Consider the following 16,028-nt stretch of genomic DNA (forward strand, 5'->3'; position numbering starts at 1 on the left):
TGGTATTTTTAGATGAAAGCTAAACCTAGGCGGTTCATATGCTAATTTCTTAAACCTTGAAGACTGCCTCTAATCTGAATGCAATTTGACCACTAGAGGGTATTAATTCATGTTTTTCATATAGATAACATTGAGCTCATGCACGTGAAGTGACCTAGGAGTGAGCACTGATTGGCTAAAATGCAAGTCTGTCAAAAGAACTGAAATAAGGGGGCAGTCAGCAGAAGCTTAGATACAAGATAATTACAGAGGTGAAGCGTGTATTATTATAACTGTGTTGGTTATGCAAAACTGGAGAATGGGTAATAAAGGGATTATCTTTCTTTTTAAATACAAAAAATTGCTGGTGTTGACTGTCCCTTTAAGTCTATGGGAATTTTTGTAGATAAATCACTTAATACATTTTTCTAAAAGATTGTAATCCACCCCTTCATTATTGCATTGTTACTTGCATACAACTATAGAATCAATCACAATTCTTTACAGCATATTAAAACATTTTCTTTATGCACTTTTATGTCCCTTTAAATGTATATTGTATCTGAGAAACTATACTATCTATTAAGGATTACGAACTTGTACAATTATATGTGATGTGTTTCTTTAATATATTAAATAAACGAGCATTACAAGTGCTTATACTTATTTGTTTTTGTTACAAAGTCCATTTTTTGTTATTTTGTTAACACAGACACATTACCTTATTAGAAATAATGTAAATCTAAACATACCACTGAATTCAACATTAATCATAAAAATATATAACTTCTTAACAGATAAAAATAGTTCTTGATAATAAAAACCTATAAAAATTGCATATCCCTCAATAATATCTATAACTGACCCCACTACTTTTTGTGCAGAGTTAGGACTGCAGCTTTATGCTTAAATATTACTTAAAGAAATCTTTTAAATACCATAATTTTGTTGCCTATAAGCAATTGTGGTACAAAAATAAATTGTCTTCTTTACAGCATGCTTATTAAATGGATAATCTGCATGAATTAATGAGTATTTATTGTTTCAAATAAATTTAAATATGACTAATAAATTGGTGTCAAGATGTTATTTTGTTTTATATTTTAAAGTTTATTAGTACACTAAGGGTCCGATTTAACAATGTGCAGGGAGACGTGCGCCGCACATCGATAAATGCCGACAGCATACACTGTCAGCATTTATCATTGCACAAGCATTTCACTAGAAATGCTTGTGCAATGCCGCCCCCTGCACATTTGCTAGCAGGTGGTGTTAATCACTTCGATTGTATGTGATCGGGCAGATTGCTGTCCGCCACCTCAGAGGTAGCGGACGAGTTAAGGAGCAGCGGTCTTAAGACCGCTGCTTCTTAACTCCTATTTCCGGGGAGCCTGAAGGCTCGTGCAGAAACAGATGCATACAGCTCCATACGGAGCTTAATAAATCGGCCTTAAAGCCTCAGTTGGCTTAAGATCAGTCAGTCTGGTATTAAATTTGCCACTTTTGCCCCCTCTCAAGTACTATTGTTTATTTTCCCTTAATGGCACTGTCTGGAGCCTATAGAAGTAATAAGCTATCTAGAGAAACAAAAATTAGACTTCGAGTGGATATAAGAACTAACATACCATCAATTCTGTTCTTATTTCTTTCTGTACTGTAAGTGTAATCAATATTCTTTACAAGTACTTCTTTCTATACCACCAAGCAGTCTACTGGTCATACTTGATGCAGTACTGCATCAAATTCCAAATAATAATTCCCAAGTCTCATTCCCCTTTTGTTACATTCAGTAATGTGCTTAATTAACATTTGGGTTTTTGTATCCTAAAAGCATAATTTTGAAGTTTGTGGTGTTAAAGTTGAGATTCCACTCATTTGTTCATTCCTCTAGTTTCTGTAATATCACTACTCATTTGATTTACCCCTCCTGGAACATCATCTGTTACAAATGTTTGTATTTTTTGTAGAAAGAGACATTGTTTGAAACCCATTAAAAAATAATCGATGGATATTTTAAACAAAACAGGCCTGATAACTGACCCCGAAGAACACCACTAATACCGCCCTTAATTTGAGAGCAGAGACTTAAAAGGACATGAAACCCAATTTTTTTTCTTTCATGATTTAGATAGAGCATGCAATTTCAAACAACTTTCTAATTTACTTCTATTATCTAATTTGCTTCATTCTCTTGAAATACTTTGCTAAAAAGCATATCTCGATAGGCTCAGTAGCTGCTGATTGGTTGCTGCACATAGATACCTTGTGTGATTGGCTCACCCATGTGCATTGCTATTTCTTCAACAAAGGATATCTAAAGAACAAAGCAAATTAAATAATAGAAGTAAATTGGAAAGTTGTTTAAAATTGTATTCTCTACTTGAATCATGAAAAAAAAAATTTGGGGTTTAGTGTCCCTTTAAGTAAAACTCTTTGCTGTCTATCCTTAAACCAACATTCTATCCACATAGCTAAACTGGAGCCTAGTTCAAGGCAATGTAGTTTATTAATTGGTTTATTGTGTGAGTTAGCGCCAAAGGGTAAATTAAAATCTAGATATATTTATTTAGTTATATAGCCAAAGAAGTCAACTAGACCAGTCTAACATGATCTTTCTGCAGAAAAACTGTGCTGTCTTTGATCCTTCCCAGTTGAGGATCACAGGTAGTTAGGCAGGTTACATGCTAGTAAGTCACTTTGGCTAACATATGCAACTTAGGAACAAATGTTAGAAAAACAATATATATTTAATTCACATTTTAATTTAGTAAGGAATTATAATTAGAGCTTGAAGTTGTTCAGAATTTTTAGCAAAGATGAAATGTTCACGAGTTGTGGAAGGATCTGAATGTTTTCTTGATCTGGAAAGAAAAACAATTTAGTCTTAACAGCAGTATAATAAATTAGTAATATAAATAAATAATATCCTACAATCATGTATTCCACTCTTAAAGTGTTTAACATCTTAAAGGGTCATTAAACACTAAAAACATTTTTTAAGTGCAGTAGTGAGGTCACTCCCCGCCGTGCGCTAGTCATGGTTGCCACCATGTTGGAATCTATCTTTCACTACATTCCAATGCTAGCCATTCTGCACATGTGCAACAACTCTCCTTCAGATAGCTGCACTGTAACTTAGGATCCATAATGGCAGCACAAATAATTAGAAAGAGGTGCATGAAATGTATTTAGTGATTGGTGGTATAAAAAGATCCCTAATGTTAGCAATATTTTATATGGAGTTTAATTAATCATTTGCAATGGAGATACGCTTTAACTTACTTTTTAATATAAAAATGAAATTCTAATACTGCGCGCTCCATCCGCCCACTTCAAAGTAATTTTTTTTTTTGTGAGCTAACATTTTCTACTGTTCCATAATCAACGCTGTAGCTATATATAAAAAAAAAAGTATGAGTGTCATAAGGCTACATAGACAATTGGAGAACAGTTTAAAAAATTACCTCAGAAAAAAAATACTTTGAAGTGGGCAGATGGATCGAGGAGTATTAGAATTTCATTGCTATATTAAAAGTAAGTTAAAGCGTATCTTTAATTAATTAAACTCCATCTAAAATACTGTTAACATTCCGGATCTGTTTATACAAAGGGGAACGTTTACCATCACTTTAATGCTATAGGATACAAAGACATTTATGGACAATTGGGTGCTTCCAACTTTGTGGCAACAGTTTGGGGAAGGCCCTTTCCTGCTTCATTATCAATCAAAACCAAGTCAATGCAGACATGGTTTGACAAGTTTAGTGTGGAGGAACTTTAGTGCCCTGCACAGAGCTCTGATCTAAACCCCACTGAACACCTTTGAGAAGAACTGGAAAGCCGATTGTGAGCCAGATCGTCTTGTCCAATAATTTTTTGAAAGTTTGAGTTCAGTTAATAAAGGAGGATGCGTTATCATGTGCTACGACTAGTGCCAAGAATAGCGCACAATCGATTATTAGAAGTGGATGGTAAAACATTTTAACCAAATAATCTTAACATATCAGACATTTTTACATACCCTTTTTATGGCTAGCATAGGAAGTTCTATTACTGCTTATATTACTCAAGCACAACAAAATAGCTTTGAAACATTTTACCCTTTTGGAGCCCTGACATTAAATATAAAAAATATATATAAATAAAAAAAGGATTTAACTTATATTTCATTTATATTTATACAAATTAAATATAAAATAAAGGTTTAGGATTTTAATAAAAACATATTTAAATGGATATGGTATATGACAAGGTGTTGGACTGGGAAGGGTTCAAATGAGTACAGGGGGCCCTCGGTTTACGCCGGTTCAATTTGCGTCGTTTCAGAATAACAACCTTTTTTTTCAGTCATGTGACTGCTAGTGAAAAGCATTGAAAAGCAGTTCACTAATTAAAATAGCCAGTAGGTGGAGCTGTCTGCTTGTGTTGCAGCAAAGTTATGCAACTTAGCAGACTGAAATTAATCTGTGTACACAGAACGGACCTTAGCTATCGAGCAGCTTTCAAGCAACAAGATCTAGCAGCCACTTCCCTATTATTTTCCTGTCCAGCTGCTTGAGGTGAGGGTGCCTAACTGCCTATTAATCACTCCAGATTGAAATGCATAGACTAGGTGCAGACCCAATATTATCTAACATGCTAACAATGCAGAGAACTTTTTGCAGAAAAATGCAAGTAAAAAAATGTTTTTGTTCATTAAAGGTACACTGAACCGAAATTCTTTCTTTCGTGATTCAGATAGAGTATGACATTTTAAGAATCTTTCTAATTTACTCCTATTATCACATTTTCTTTATTCTCTTGGTATCTTTATTTGAAATGCAAGAATGTAAGTTTAGATGCCGGCCCATTTTTGGTAAACAACCTGGGTTGTCCTTGTTGATTGGTGGATAAATTCATCCACCAATAAAAAAGTGCTGTCCAGAATTCTGAACCAGAAAAAAGCTTAGATGCCTTCTTTTTCAAATAAAAATAGCAAGAGAACGGAGAAAAATTGATAATAGGAGCAAATTAGAAAGTTGCTTAAAATTGCATGCTCTACCTAAATTGCCAAATATTTTTTTTTTGGTTTCAGTGTCCCTTTAAACTAGTTTGATGATACAGTCTGTTGTGTGATTATTTAATTGAGATTATAATGCTGTTTAGCATTTAAAGTCTTCATTTCAAAGCTTTAAAAATAATGTATTAGGTGTTACTTATGACAATTTTGAGAGGGCCCTGAAATCTAACTCCCTCACTTCCCATTGACTTACATTATAAACTGGGTTTCAATTTACAACGGTTTCTATTAACAACCATTCCTTCTGGAACCTAACCCCGGCGTAAACTGAGGGCTACCTGTATATGTATGTGTGTGCATTTGTATTTGTGTGTGTGAGTTTATATATATAGCAATGTTAGTACACAATAGCACTAATATTTCTTTCATGTAATTAACAAGAGTCCATGAGCTAGTGACGTATGGGATATACATTCCTACCAGGAGGGGCAAAGTTTCCCAAACCTTAAAATGCCTATAAATACACCCCTCACCACACCCACAAATCAGTTTTACAAACTTTGCCTCCAAGGGAGGTGGTGAAGTAAGTTTGTGCTAGATTCTACGTTGATATGCGCTCCGCAGCAAGTTGGAGCCCGGTTTTCCTCTCAGCGTGCAGTGAATGTCAGAGGGATGTGAAGAGAGTATTGCCTATTGAATGCAGTGATCTCCTTCTACGGGGTCTATTTCATAAGGTTCTCTGTTATCGGTCGTAGAGATTCATCTCTTACCTCCCTTTTCAGATCGACGATATACTCTTATATTTACCATTTCCTCTACTGATTCTCGTTTCAGTACTGGTTTGGCTTTCTACAAACATGTAGATGAGTGTCCTGGGGTAAGTAAGTCTTATTTTCTGTGACACTCTAAGCTATGGTTGGGCACTTTATTTATAAAGTTCTAAATATATGTATTCAAACATTTATTTGCCTTGACTCAGAATGTTCAACTTTCCTTATTTCCAGACAGTCAGTTTCATATTTGGGATTATGCATTGAATTATCATATTTTTTCTTACCTCAAAAATTTGACTTTTTTCCCTGTGGGCTGTTAGGCTCGCGGGGGCTGAAAATGCTTCATTTTATTGCGTCATTCTTGGTGCGGACTTTTTTGGCGCAAAAATTATTTTCCGTTTCCGGCGTCATACGTGTCGCCGGAAGTTGCGTCATTTTTTGACGTTATTTTGCGTCAAAGATGTCGGCGTTCCGGATGTGGCGTCATTTTTGGCGCCAAAAGCATTTAGGCGCCAAATAATGTGGGCGTCTTTTTTGGCGCTAAAAAATATGGGCGTCATTTTTGTCTCCACATTATTTAAGTCTCATTATTTATTGCTTCTGGTTGCTAGAAGCTTGTTCACTGGCATTTTTTTCCCATTCCTGAAACTGTCATTTAAGGAATTTGATCAATTTTGCTTTATATGTTGTTTTTTTCTTTTACATATTGCAAGATGTTCCACGTTGCAACTGAGTCAGAAGTTACTACAGGAAAATCACTGCACAGTGCTGGAGCTACCAAGCTAAGTCTGCTATAAACTTTTGGTATCTGTTTCTCCAGCTGTTATTTGTATTGCATGTCATGTCAAACTTATTAATGCAGATAAAATTTCCTTTAGTACTGTTACATTACCTGTTGCTGTCCGTCAACATCTAATTTTCAGAGTGTTCCTGATAACATAAGAGATTTTATTTTTTAAATCCATTAAGAAGGCTATGTCTGTTATTTCTCCTTCTAGTATACATAAAAGTCTTTTAAAACTTCTCTTTTTTTCAGATGAATTTTTAAATGAACATCATCATTCTGATACTGATAATGGTTCTTCTGGTTCAGAGGTTTCTGTCTCAGAGGTTGATGCTGATAAATCTTTGTATTTGTTCAAGATGGAATTTATTCGTTCTTTACTTAAAGAAGTGTTATTTGCATTAGAAATAGAGGATACTGGTCCTCTTGATACTAAATGTAAACGTTTAAATAAGGTTTTTAAATCTCCTGTAGTTATTCCAGAAGTGTTTTATCTCCCTGATGCTATTTCTGAAGTAATTTCCAGGGAATGGAATAATTTGGGTAATTTATTTACTCCTTCTAGACGTTTAAGCAAATTATATCCTGTGCCATCTGACAGATTAGAGTTTGTTGGGACAAAAATCCCTAAGGTTATGGGGCTGTCTCTACTCCTGCTAATGTACTACTATTCCTATGGCAGATAGTACTTCATTTAAGGATCCTTTAGATAGGAAAATTGAATCCTTTCTAAGAAAAGCTTACTTATGTTCAGGTAATCTTCTTAGACCTGCTATATTTTTAGCGGATGTTGCTGCAGCTTCAACTTTTTGGTTAGATGCTTTAGCGCAACAAGTAACAGATCATAATTTTATAGCATTATTATTATTCTATAACATGCTAATAATTTTATTGGTGATACCATCTTTTGATATCATTAGAGTTGATGTCAGGTATATGTCTCTAGCTATTTTAGCTAGAAAAACTTTATGGATTAAACTTGGAATGCTGACATGTCTTCTAAGTCAACTTTGCTTTCCCTTTCTTTCCAGGGTAAATAATCATTTCGTTCCTTTCCTCACAACAAGGAACAAAAGCCTGATCCTTCATCCTCAGGAGCGGTATCAGTTTGGAAACTATTTCCAGTTTGGAATATATCCAAGCCTTATAGAATCCTATAGCCAGCTCTTAAGTACCTATGAAGGTGCGGCCCTTATTCCAGCTCAGCTGGTATGGGGCAGATTACGTTTTCTTCAAAGAAATTTGGATCAATTCCGTTCTTAATCTCTGGTTTCAGAAACATTGTTTCAGGAAGGTACAGAATTGGCTTCAAGTTAAGGCCTCCTGCTAAGAGATTCTTTTCTTTCCCGTGTCCCAATTGACACAGCAAGGCTCAGCATTTCTGAAATGTGTTTCAGATCTAGAGTTGGCTGGAGTATTTATGCCAGTTCCAGTTCTGGAACAGGGGCTGGGGTTTTATTTTATCTCTTCATTGTACCAAAGAAGGTCAATTCCTTCAGACCAGTTATGGATCTATCATTATTGAATCGTTATGTTAGGATACCAACATTCAAGATGGTTACTGTAGGTCTATCCTGCCTTTTGTTTAGCAAGGGCATTATATGTCTACAATAGATTTACAGGATGTGTATCTGCATATTCCGATTCATCCAGATCACTTTTAGTGTCTGAGATTCTCTTTTTAGACAAGCATTACCAGTTTTGTGGCTCTACTATTTGGTCTAGCCTCAGTTCCAAGAATTTTTTTCAAAGGTTCTCGGTGCCCTTCTTTCTGTAATCAGAGAATAGGGTTTTGGTATTTCCTTATTTGGACGATATCTTGGTACTTGCTCAGTCTTCTCATTTCGAAGAATCTCATACGAATCGACTTGTGTTGTTTCTTCAAGTTCATGGTTGGAGGATCAATTTACCAATCAGTTTATTGATTTCTCAGACAAGAGTAACCTTTTTAGGTTTCTAGATAAATTCAGTGTCTATGACTCTGTCCTTGTCAGACAAGAGAAGTTTAACATTGATATCAGCTTGTCAAAACCTTCAGTCACAATCATTCCCTTTGGTAGCCTTATGCATGGAAATGTTGGATCTTAGGACTGCCGCATCAGATGCGATCTCCTTTGCTCGTTTTCACATGCGACCTCTTCAGCTCTGTATGCTGAACCAATGGTGCAGGGATTACTCAAAGATAACTCAATTAATATCTTTAAACCGATTTTACGACACTCTCTGACATGGTGGACAGATCACCATCGTTTAGTTCAGGGGGCTTCTTTGTTCTTCCGACCTGGACTATAATCTCAACAGATACGAGTCTTACAGGTTGGGGAGCTGTGTGGGGGTATCTGACGGCACAAGGGGTTTGGGAATCTCAGGAGGTGAGATTTCCGATCAATATTTTGGAACCCCGTGCAATTTTCAGAGCTCTTCAGTCTTGGCCTCTTCTGAAGAGAGAGTTGTTCATTGTTTTCAGATAAGACATTGTCACAACTGTGGCATACATCAATCATCAAGGAGGGACTCACAGTCCTCTGGCTATGAAAGAAGTATCTCGAATTTTGGTTTGGGCGGAATCCAGCTCCTGTCTAATCTCTGCGGTTTATATCCCAGGTATGGACAATTGGAAAGCGGATTATCTCAGTCGCCAAACGTTGCATCCGGACGAATGGTCTCTTCACCCAGAGGTATTTCTTCAGATTGTTCAAATGTGGGAACTTCCAGAAATAGTTCTGATGGCTTCTCATCTAAACAAGAAACTTCCCAGGTATCTGTCCAGATCCCGGGATCCTCAGGCGGAGGCAGTGGATGCATTTTCACTTCCTTGGAAGTATCATCCTGCCTATATCTTTCCGCTTCTAGTTCTTCTTCCAAGAGTAATCTCCAAGATTCTGAAGGAATGCTCGTTTGTTCTGCTGGTAGCTCCGGCATGGCCTCACAGGTTTTGGTATGCGGATCTTGTCCGGATGGCCTCTTGCCAACCGTGGACTCTTCCGTTAAGACCAGACCTTTTGTCTCAAGGTCCTTTTTTCCATCAGGATCTGAAATCCTTAAATTTAAAGGTATGGAGATTGAACGCTTGATTCTTGGTCAAAGAGGTTTCTCTGACTCTGTGATTAATACTATGTTACAGGCTCGTACATCTATATCCAGAGAGATATATTATAGAGTCTGGAAGACTTATATTTCTTGGTGTCTTTCTCATCATTTTTCTTGGCATTCTTTTAGAATACCGAGAAATTTACAATTTCTTCAGGATGGTTTGGATAAGGGTTTGTCCGCAAGTTCTTTGAAAGGACAAATCTCTGCTCTTTCTGTTCTTTTTCACAGAAAGATTGCTATTCTTCCTGATATTCATTGTTTTGTACAAGCTTTGGTTCGTATAAAACCTGTCATTAAGTCAATTTCTCCTCCTTGGAGTTTGAATTTGGTTCTGGGAGCTCTTCAAGCTCCTCCGTTTGAACCTATGCATTCATTGGACATTAAATTACTTTCTTGGAAAGTTTTGTTCCTTTTGGCCATCTCTTCTGCTAGAAGAGTTTCTGAATTATCTGCTCTTTCGTGTGAGTCTCCTTTTCTGATTTTTCATCAGGATAAGGCGGTGTTGCGAACTTCTTTTGAATTTTTACCTAAGTTGTGAATTCCAACAACATTAGTAGAGAAATTGTGGTTCCTTCATTATGTCCTAATCCTAAGAATTCTAAGGAGAAATCGTTGCATTCTTTGGATGTTGTTAGAGCTTTGAAATATTATGTTGAAGCTACGAAATCTTTCTGTAAGACTTCTAGTCTATTTATTATCTTTTCCGGTTCTAGGAAAGGCCAGAAAGCTTCTGCCATTTCTTTGGCATCTTGGTTGAAATCTTTAATTCATCTTGCCTATGTTGAGTCGGGTAAAATTCCGCCTCAGAGAATTACAGCTCATTCTACTAGGTCAGTATCTACTTCCTGGGCGTTTAGGAATGAAGCTTCGGTTGACCAGATCTGCAAAGCAGCAACTTGGTCCTCTTTGCATACTTTTACTAAATTCTACCATTTTGATGTATTTTCTTCTTCTGAAGCAATTTTTGGTAGAAAAGTTCTTCAGGCAGCGGTTTCAGTTTGAATCTTCTGCTTAGGTTTTTCATTAAACTTTATTTTGGGTGTGGATTATTTTCAGCAGGAATTGGCTGTCTTTATTTTATCCCTCCCTCTCTAGTGACTCTTGTGTGGAAAGATCCACATCTTGGGTAGTCATTATCCCATACGTCACTAGCTCATGGACTCTTGTTAATTACATGAAAGAAAACATAATTTATGTAAGAACTTACCTGATAAATTCATTTCTTTCATATTAACAAGAGTCCATGAGGCCCACCCTTTTTTTGGGGTGGTTATGATTTTTTTGTATAAAGCACAATTATTCCAATTCCTTATTTTATATGCTTCGCACTTTTTTTCTTATCACCCCACTTCTTGGCTATTCGTTAAACTGATTTGTGGGTGTGGTGAGGGGTGTATTTATAGGCATTTTAAGGTTTGGGAAACTTTGCCCCTCCTGGTAGGAATGTATATCCCATACGTCACTAGCTCATGGACTCTTGTTAATATGAAAGAAATGAATTTATCAGGTAAGTTCTTACATAAATTATGTTTTTTGTGCTTCTCATGTTATGTAGCCCAAAATGAGGCTAACAGGAAGTGCGTGCATGACAAGCTCAACTGGCAGACAAGCTAAATTCCCACAGAAAGAAAGTGGTTTACCACTTTTTATGAATAAAATATTGTAACATGTTTAACTGTTGCTTTTTCAGACACAATAATATTTTTTGTGTGTGTGTTCATCTAAGCTTTAGTAATTGCACTATATTGGCAAATAATTTTACAATATCATATAATGTGACTTTTCATGAATTATACTATATTCTACTGATATTATTATTTTTATCCTATTTTGTTTGTTGTTTGGGAAACTTAATTTATTGATTGACAATCATTTTGCTGCTATGGCTAATGAGAAATGTTTCAGCAGTCTAGATATGAATACTTACATTTTGTAAAATAGCACTAAAGTCCCTTTTCTGTGGTAGCAAAAGTTCTTCATTCTCATTTTCAACTGATTTTGTTTTTAACAGTGGACTTTCTTGTGTGAATTTGTCATAATCAGCTGATGCTGCAAAGTTTTTCACAGACTGTGAGTTACAGTTGTGATCAAAATTCTTCCTTTCAGGTTCCCATTTACTTAAATCGAGTTCCGAATACAATCTTGACTGCTCCTCCAATACTTGCTCAAGTTGCTGGAAGAAATATATATGTGTTAAAAATATTAGAAATACACTGAAATATACACAAATTACCCTAATACATTATCTCAGTGCATTTTGACAGTTTATCATAGTTAGACACAGCTAGTTCATGTGTGTCTTAAAGATAACATTGTGCTCACTCCGTGGAGTTATTTATGAGTCAGCACTGATTGGCTAAAATGCAAGTCTTTCAAAAGAAATGAGATAAGAGGCCTGTAGAGGCTTATATACATGGTAATCACAAGAGGTAAAAAGTGCATTAATTTAATAGTGTTGGTTATGCAAAATTGGAGAACGAGTAAAGAAAAGCATTATCTATATTTTAAATAATTAAACAATAAACATTTTCAATTAGACTTTCCCTTTAAGTCAACCTATTATTCAAAAGTTAATGAGTTAATCAGACATTGATCGAGTTGAGAAATAAATGACTTGCAAACTCACTAGTCAAAAATCTTTCTGAGTTTGAGCCAACTTGAAACAGTGCAACTAAGTCTGACAGAAAATGTTATTTATTTGACAATAGGCTTTATTTTTAAAACATTTTTAAAATGTATATGCATATTAGAGCTGTGCGATATGGGGAAAAAAAAACATCACCACAATATTTTGATGAAATTTTGTGATTTTGTGATTTTATTAAAATATTTTTTTCAACATACATTTTTCATTTAAAAATACATTTAACTGTTCAACCACCAGAGTGACAAACACCTTACTAGTGTGCACAGTGTACTGCACTAGTGTGAAGCATACCATCATGTAAATATTACTGTACCTATGGTGGTTCAAATGGTAACAAATATTATGAATTGAGCAAAGGATATAAAAATAGATAAAGGAACATTCCATTTATAATGGCGTGTTTATAAAATCAGTTATACATGTGACTGTGTACTATAAAGACCACAAAGCCAAATTATATATGGTGCTTGGCTGCATATGTCTTGGATTTCAGTGTCTTCATTCATGTGTCCACTGTGCAGGCTGGTTGGCAGCGACATTACTCACATAACCTTATATAGGTTCTAAATATCACGATTGGTGCTACATTCAGACAGTAACACAGATATTTAACCACCTTGCTACTCTCTACACCTCAGCCTCTATGACAGTTAAGTGATTAACTTGACTATCATAAAATAAACCAAGGTGTTAAATCTGTGTTAAAACTGGTCTATTGAGTAATGAAGACACTTATATGCTGACCAATTCTATACAGTAGTCCAAGCTTCATATATAGACTACGTTCAGCTAGTAAGCATTACTTCCAGCCAGGTACTCTAAGATATCAAACACATTGTTGGCGTTGCCCTGATTTTCCAGCAGCCAAGTTTGGCATCCATGTCCTTTCGTGCTAAGTCCCATGCCACTCCTTCTGTTCCACAGCTATGATACGCATGTTGACCCATGCGAGCGGCCATTTTGCCAGTCTCCACAATCATGTGTGCAGAAAAGGGTTAGCAAGCAACTGTGCATGGGGGTATGAGTCGAAGGAGATACCATTTGCTAATATTGGGCCAGATTACAAGTGGCGCACTATTTAGCACTCTCGCTTGTGCGCAAACACTGCTAGAAGTAAACTTTTAACACGCACAGATTAGTGCACGTATTGAAAGTACAATGTTTGCGTGTGAGCGAAAGACGATACGTGCTAACTTTAGGACTTCGGATATCGCAACAGCACTAATTTCTTCTCCACATAGACTTTCATAGAGAGAGCAAACTGGAATAAACTAAACACAGCTCGACTGCTAACCCGACACCGCGCTCAACCTACAGTGCTAACCCGAAGGTAGTAAGTAATGCATATTTTTCACACATATATATGTATATATATATATATATATATATATATATATATATATATATATATATTGCAAGAGACTATGCCATACTATGTGCACATGAATATTGCTTGATGCACAATCATAGAGCAGGAACAGGAACTTGTTCAAACAAGAAAATATTTGAATAGGATACTAAATTCGCTAAAGCAAACCATGTCCGCCAAACATCGCTAAATGCCGACAGCATCGGCCGCTAGCAGGGGGTGTCAATCGTCCTGATCGTATCTGATCGGGATGATTGCAGTCCACCACATAAAAGGTGGCAGACAAGTTAAGGAACAGCGGTCTTATAACCGCTGCTACTTAACTGCCGTTTCCAGAGATCCGGAAACTACGGGCGGATAAAGCAGAATCTGCTGCTTATTAAATCCGCACCAAAATGTATACCATCTTTATCAGCTATCTAACAGATTACAAATTGAGCACTAATTTATTGTGCGTCCGTAAACGTCCTGTTTACGGGCCCGAGATAAATAACCAGCCGTTACAAGTGGCTGGTTAATGATACCGTGAGCTTGTGGTAGCAATTAGCGCTCAAAAAATTAACCAGAGGTCAGACCTTTGGCTAATTTTTAAAATGCCCCCAATTGCCCCCAAAATACAGTGTGTAGTGCTTTTTTTTTTTTAAATAGAAGCTTTTTGCAAAAATTTCAGCCACTAGAAAAATATGCAAAATATTTTGTATACTACTTCCACATTTATGGCAAAACTTAAATCTTACCCTAGTTGAGCAAAAGTTGCTTCCCAGCTACTGAAATGCAAAATAAATTTGTGCATAGTATTAGGACAGTTTAATTATTATTGTATTGCAGATCATGTTTAATAAACTAATCACCCAAGCACTCACATGTTTATATTACTTTAGATCATGAGCTTATGAGAGGTAACAAGGCATCAGGACCCCATTTCACACCCCCTAAGCTAGAGCTGTTTTTAGCTGTTTTGTTTTTTTACATCAGACCAAACACTTTTAGAGAATAACTTTTGTTTGCATAAATACAATACTATTTTCTGTGGTATACTTGATAAATAGCATTATCTCCTACACATTTCAAACACACATTTTAGTTCCCATTTAGCATCAGTTCAACTTCCCAAAACACCAAAACTCTGGATGTTACAACTAAATTGTAAATTAAAATGTAATAATTCAAAATCAGATGATAAAATGTATTATTTTTGATACTTTTCACCCTCTTGCAATCTACACAGAAAATGCATATGTATAAAATATCTACCAATACAATTATTAGATACCTTATAAAAATCATAGACAATTCTGATTCCCCTGATGAATGCCTTGACCCATTTTGACAATTACAGTATATATGCTACTAAAACTGTCCAAACTTACGTAAACGGACATAAAAGTGCAAAAAGAAAAGGTTCAAAGTATTAGCACATTTTATTATAGCACGATTGTATGCATATAACTATGCATTTAACCTTGCAAAACACAAAGCTAAAGTCAGCTCTATAGCAGCAATGGACTACTGGGATATCTGGTGATGATATCTAGTGGACAATGACCAAAGGAATATGTGTATCCACCAATCACCAGCTAGCTAGACTATCATGTTCCTTTAAGATAGAAAAAAAAATATATATATATACAAAAGCAAGAAACATAAAATAGTTTCACTAGAAATCATCTATACAATTATATATAATATAATCTATTATTGCATCCACAGTTCTTCCATTTATTTAAAATTATTAACTTATAAAAACATGTATCTATTAGACCTAACATCAACAACACAATAAAATGTGGATAGCAGTGGCTTCCAGGTGTTATTATTATTACTATGAAAATCAGTTGATAGCTATAAAAATATAAAATGCCTTAATTGGATTGTTGAACCTTGCTCTTTCATATGAGGAACCTTCTGAGATATTTCTGTGGAGAAGGAATAATAAAGACCTCTTATGTGATGTTAGGCCACCTAGGCTTTGGTTTCCAAGGTCTCCAGTATTTAACTGGACAGTCCAGTGTTTTATCAGACCGGTAAAATCTTTTAAAATACTGGACAAATGTTCAGTTATTTTAAGTTCCATGAGTGGCACATAGTTGACAACTGTCCAATTTTTCCTAGGACAGTCCATATTTTTGGCTTCCTGTCTCTGCCTTTTAATAATGTATTTTCTTATATTTAGTCTGTATTTAGTTAATATTGTATGCAGTACAGTACTCCCACCACAAAGAGCACTGTGGCTGATGATTTTACGTCATTGTCTCTAGTCTTTTAGTTACTGTAAGTTTTTTTCTATAGTCCTCATTATCTGTGCTCATCTGTTGTACTGAGATTTAGCAATGTGTAGTCAGCTAAGTGGGAGCCATTTGATATGTAATACCAGGATTTGTAGA

The 16,028-nt window shown here is 35.7% G+C and overlaps 1 protein-coding gene across 1 annotated transcript in view; it reads right to left on the reverse strand.

Moving 5' to 3' along the window:
- Positions 1–2,466: 2,466 nt before the first annotated feature.
- Positions 2,467–16,028, reverse strand: part of ITPRID1 (ITPR interacting domain containing 1) — a 410,540-nt gene continuing 396,978 nt past the window's right edge. Inside the window, exons 14-15 of the mRNA XM_053714442.1 lie at positions 11,556–11,801; positions 2,467–2,840 (exon numbers count right to left, since the gene is read on the reverse strand). Of these exons, the coding sequence (XP_053570417.1) occupies positions 2,805–2,840; positions 11,556–11,801 (282 nt within the window). The 3' untranslated portion in view covers positions 2,467–2,804. The remainder of the gene's footprint in view (positions 2,841–11,555; positions 11,802–16,028) is intronic.

This window comes from Bombina bombina, chromosome 5 (assembly GCF_027579735.1).
Source record: "Bombina bombina isolate aBomBom1 chromosome 5, aBomBom1.pri, whole genome shotgun sequence".
NCBI lineage: Eukaryota > Metazoa > Chordata > Amphibia > Anura > Bombinatoridae > Bombina > Bombina bombina.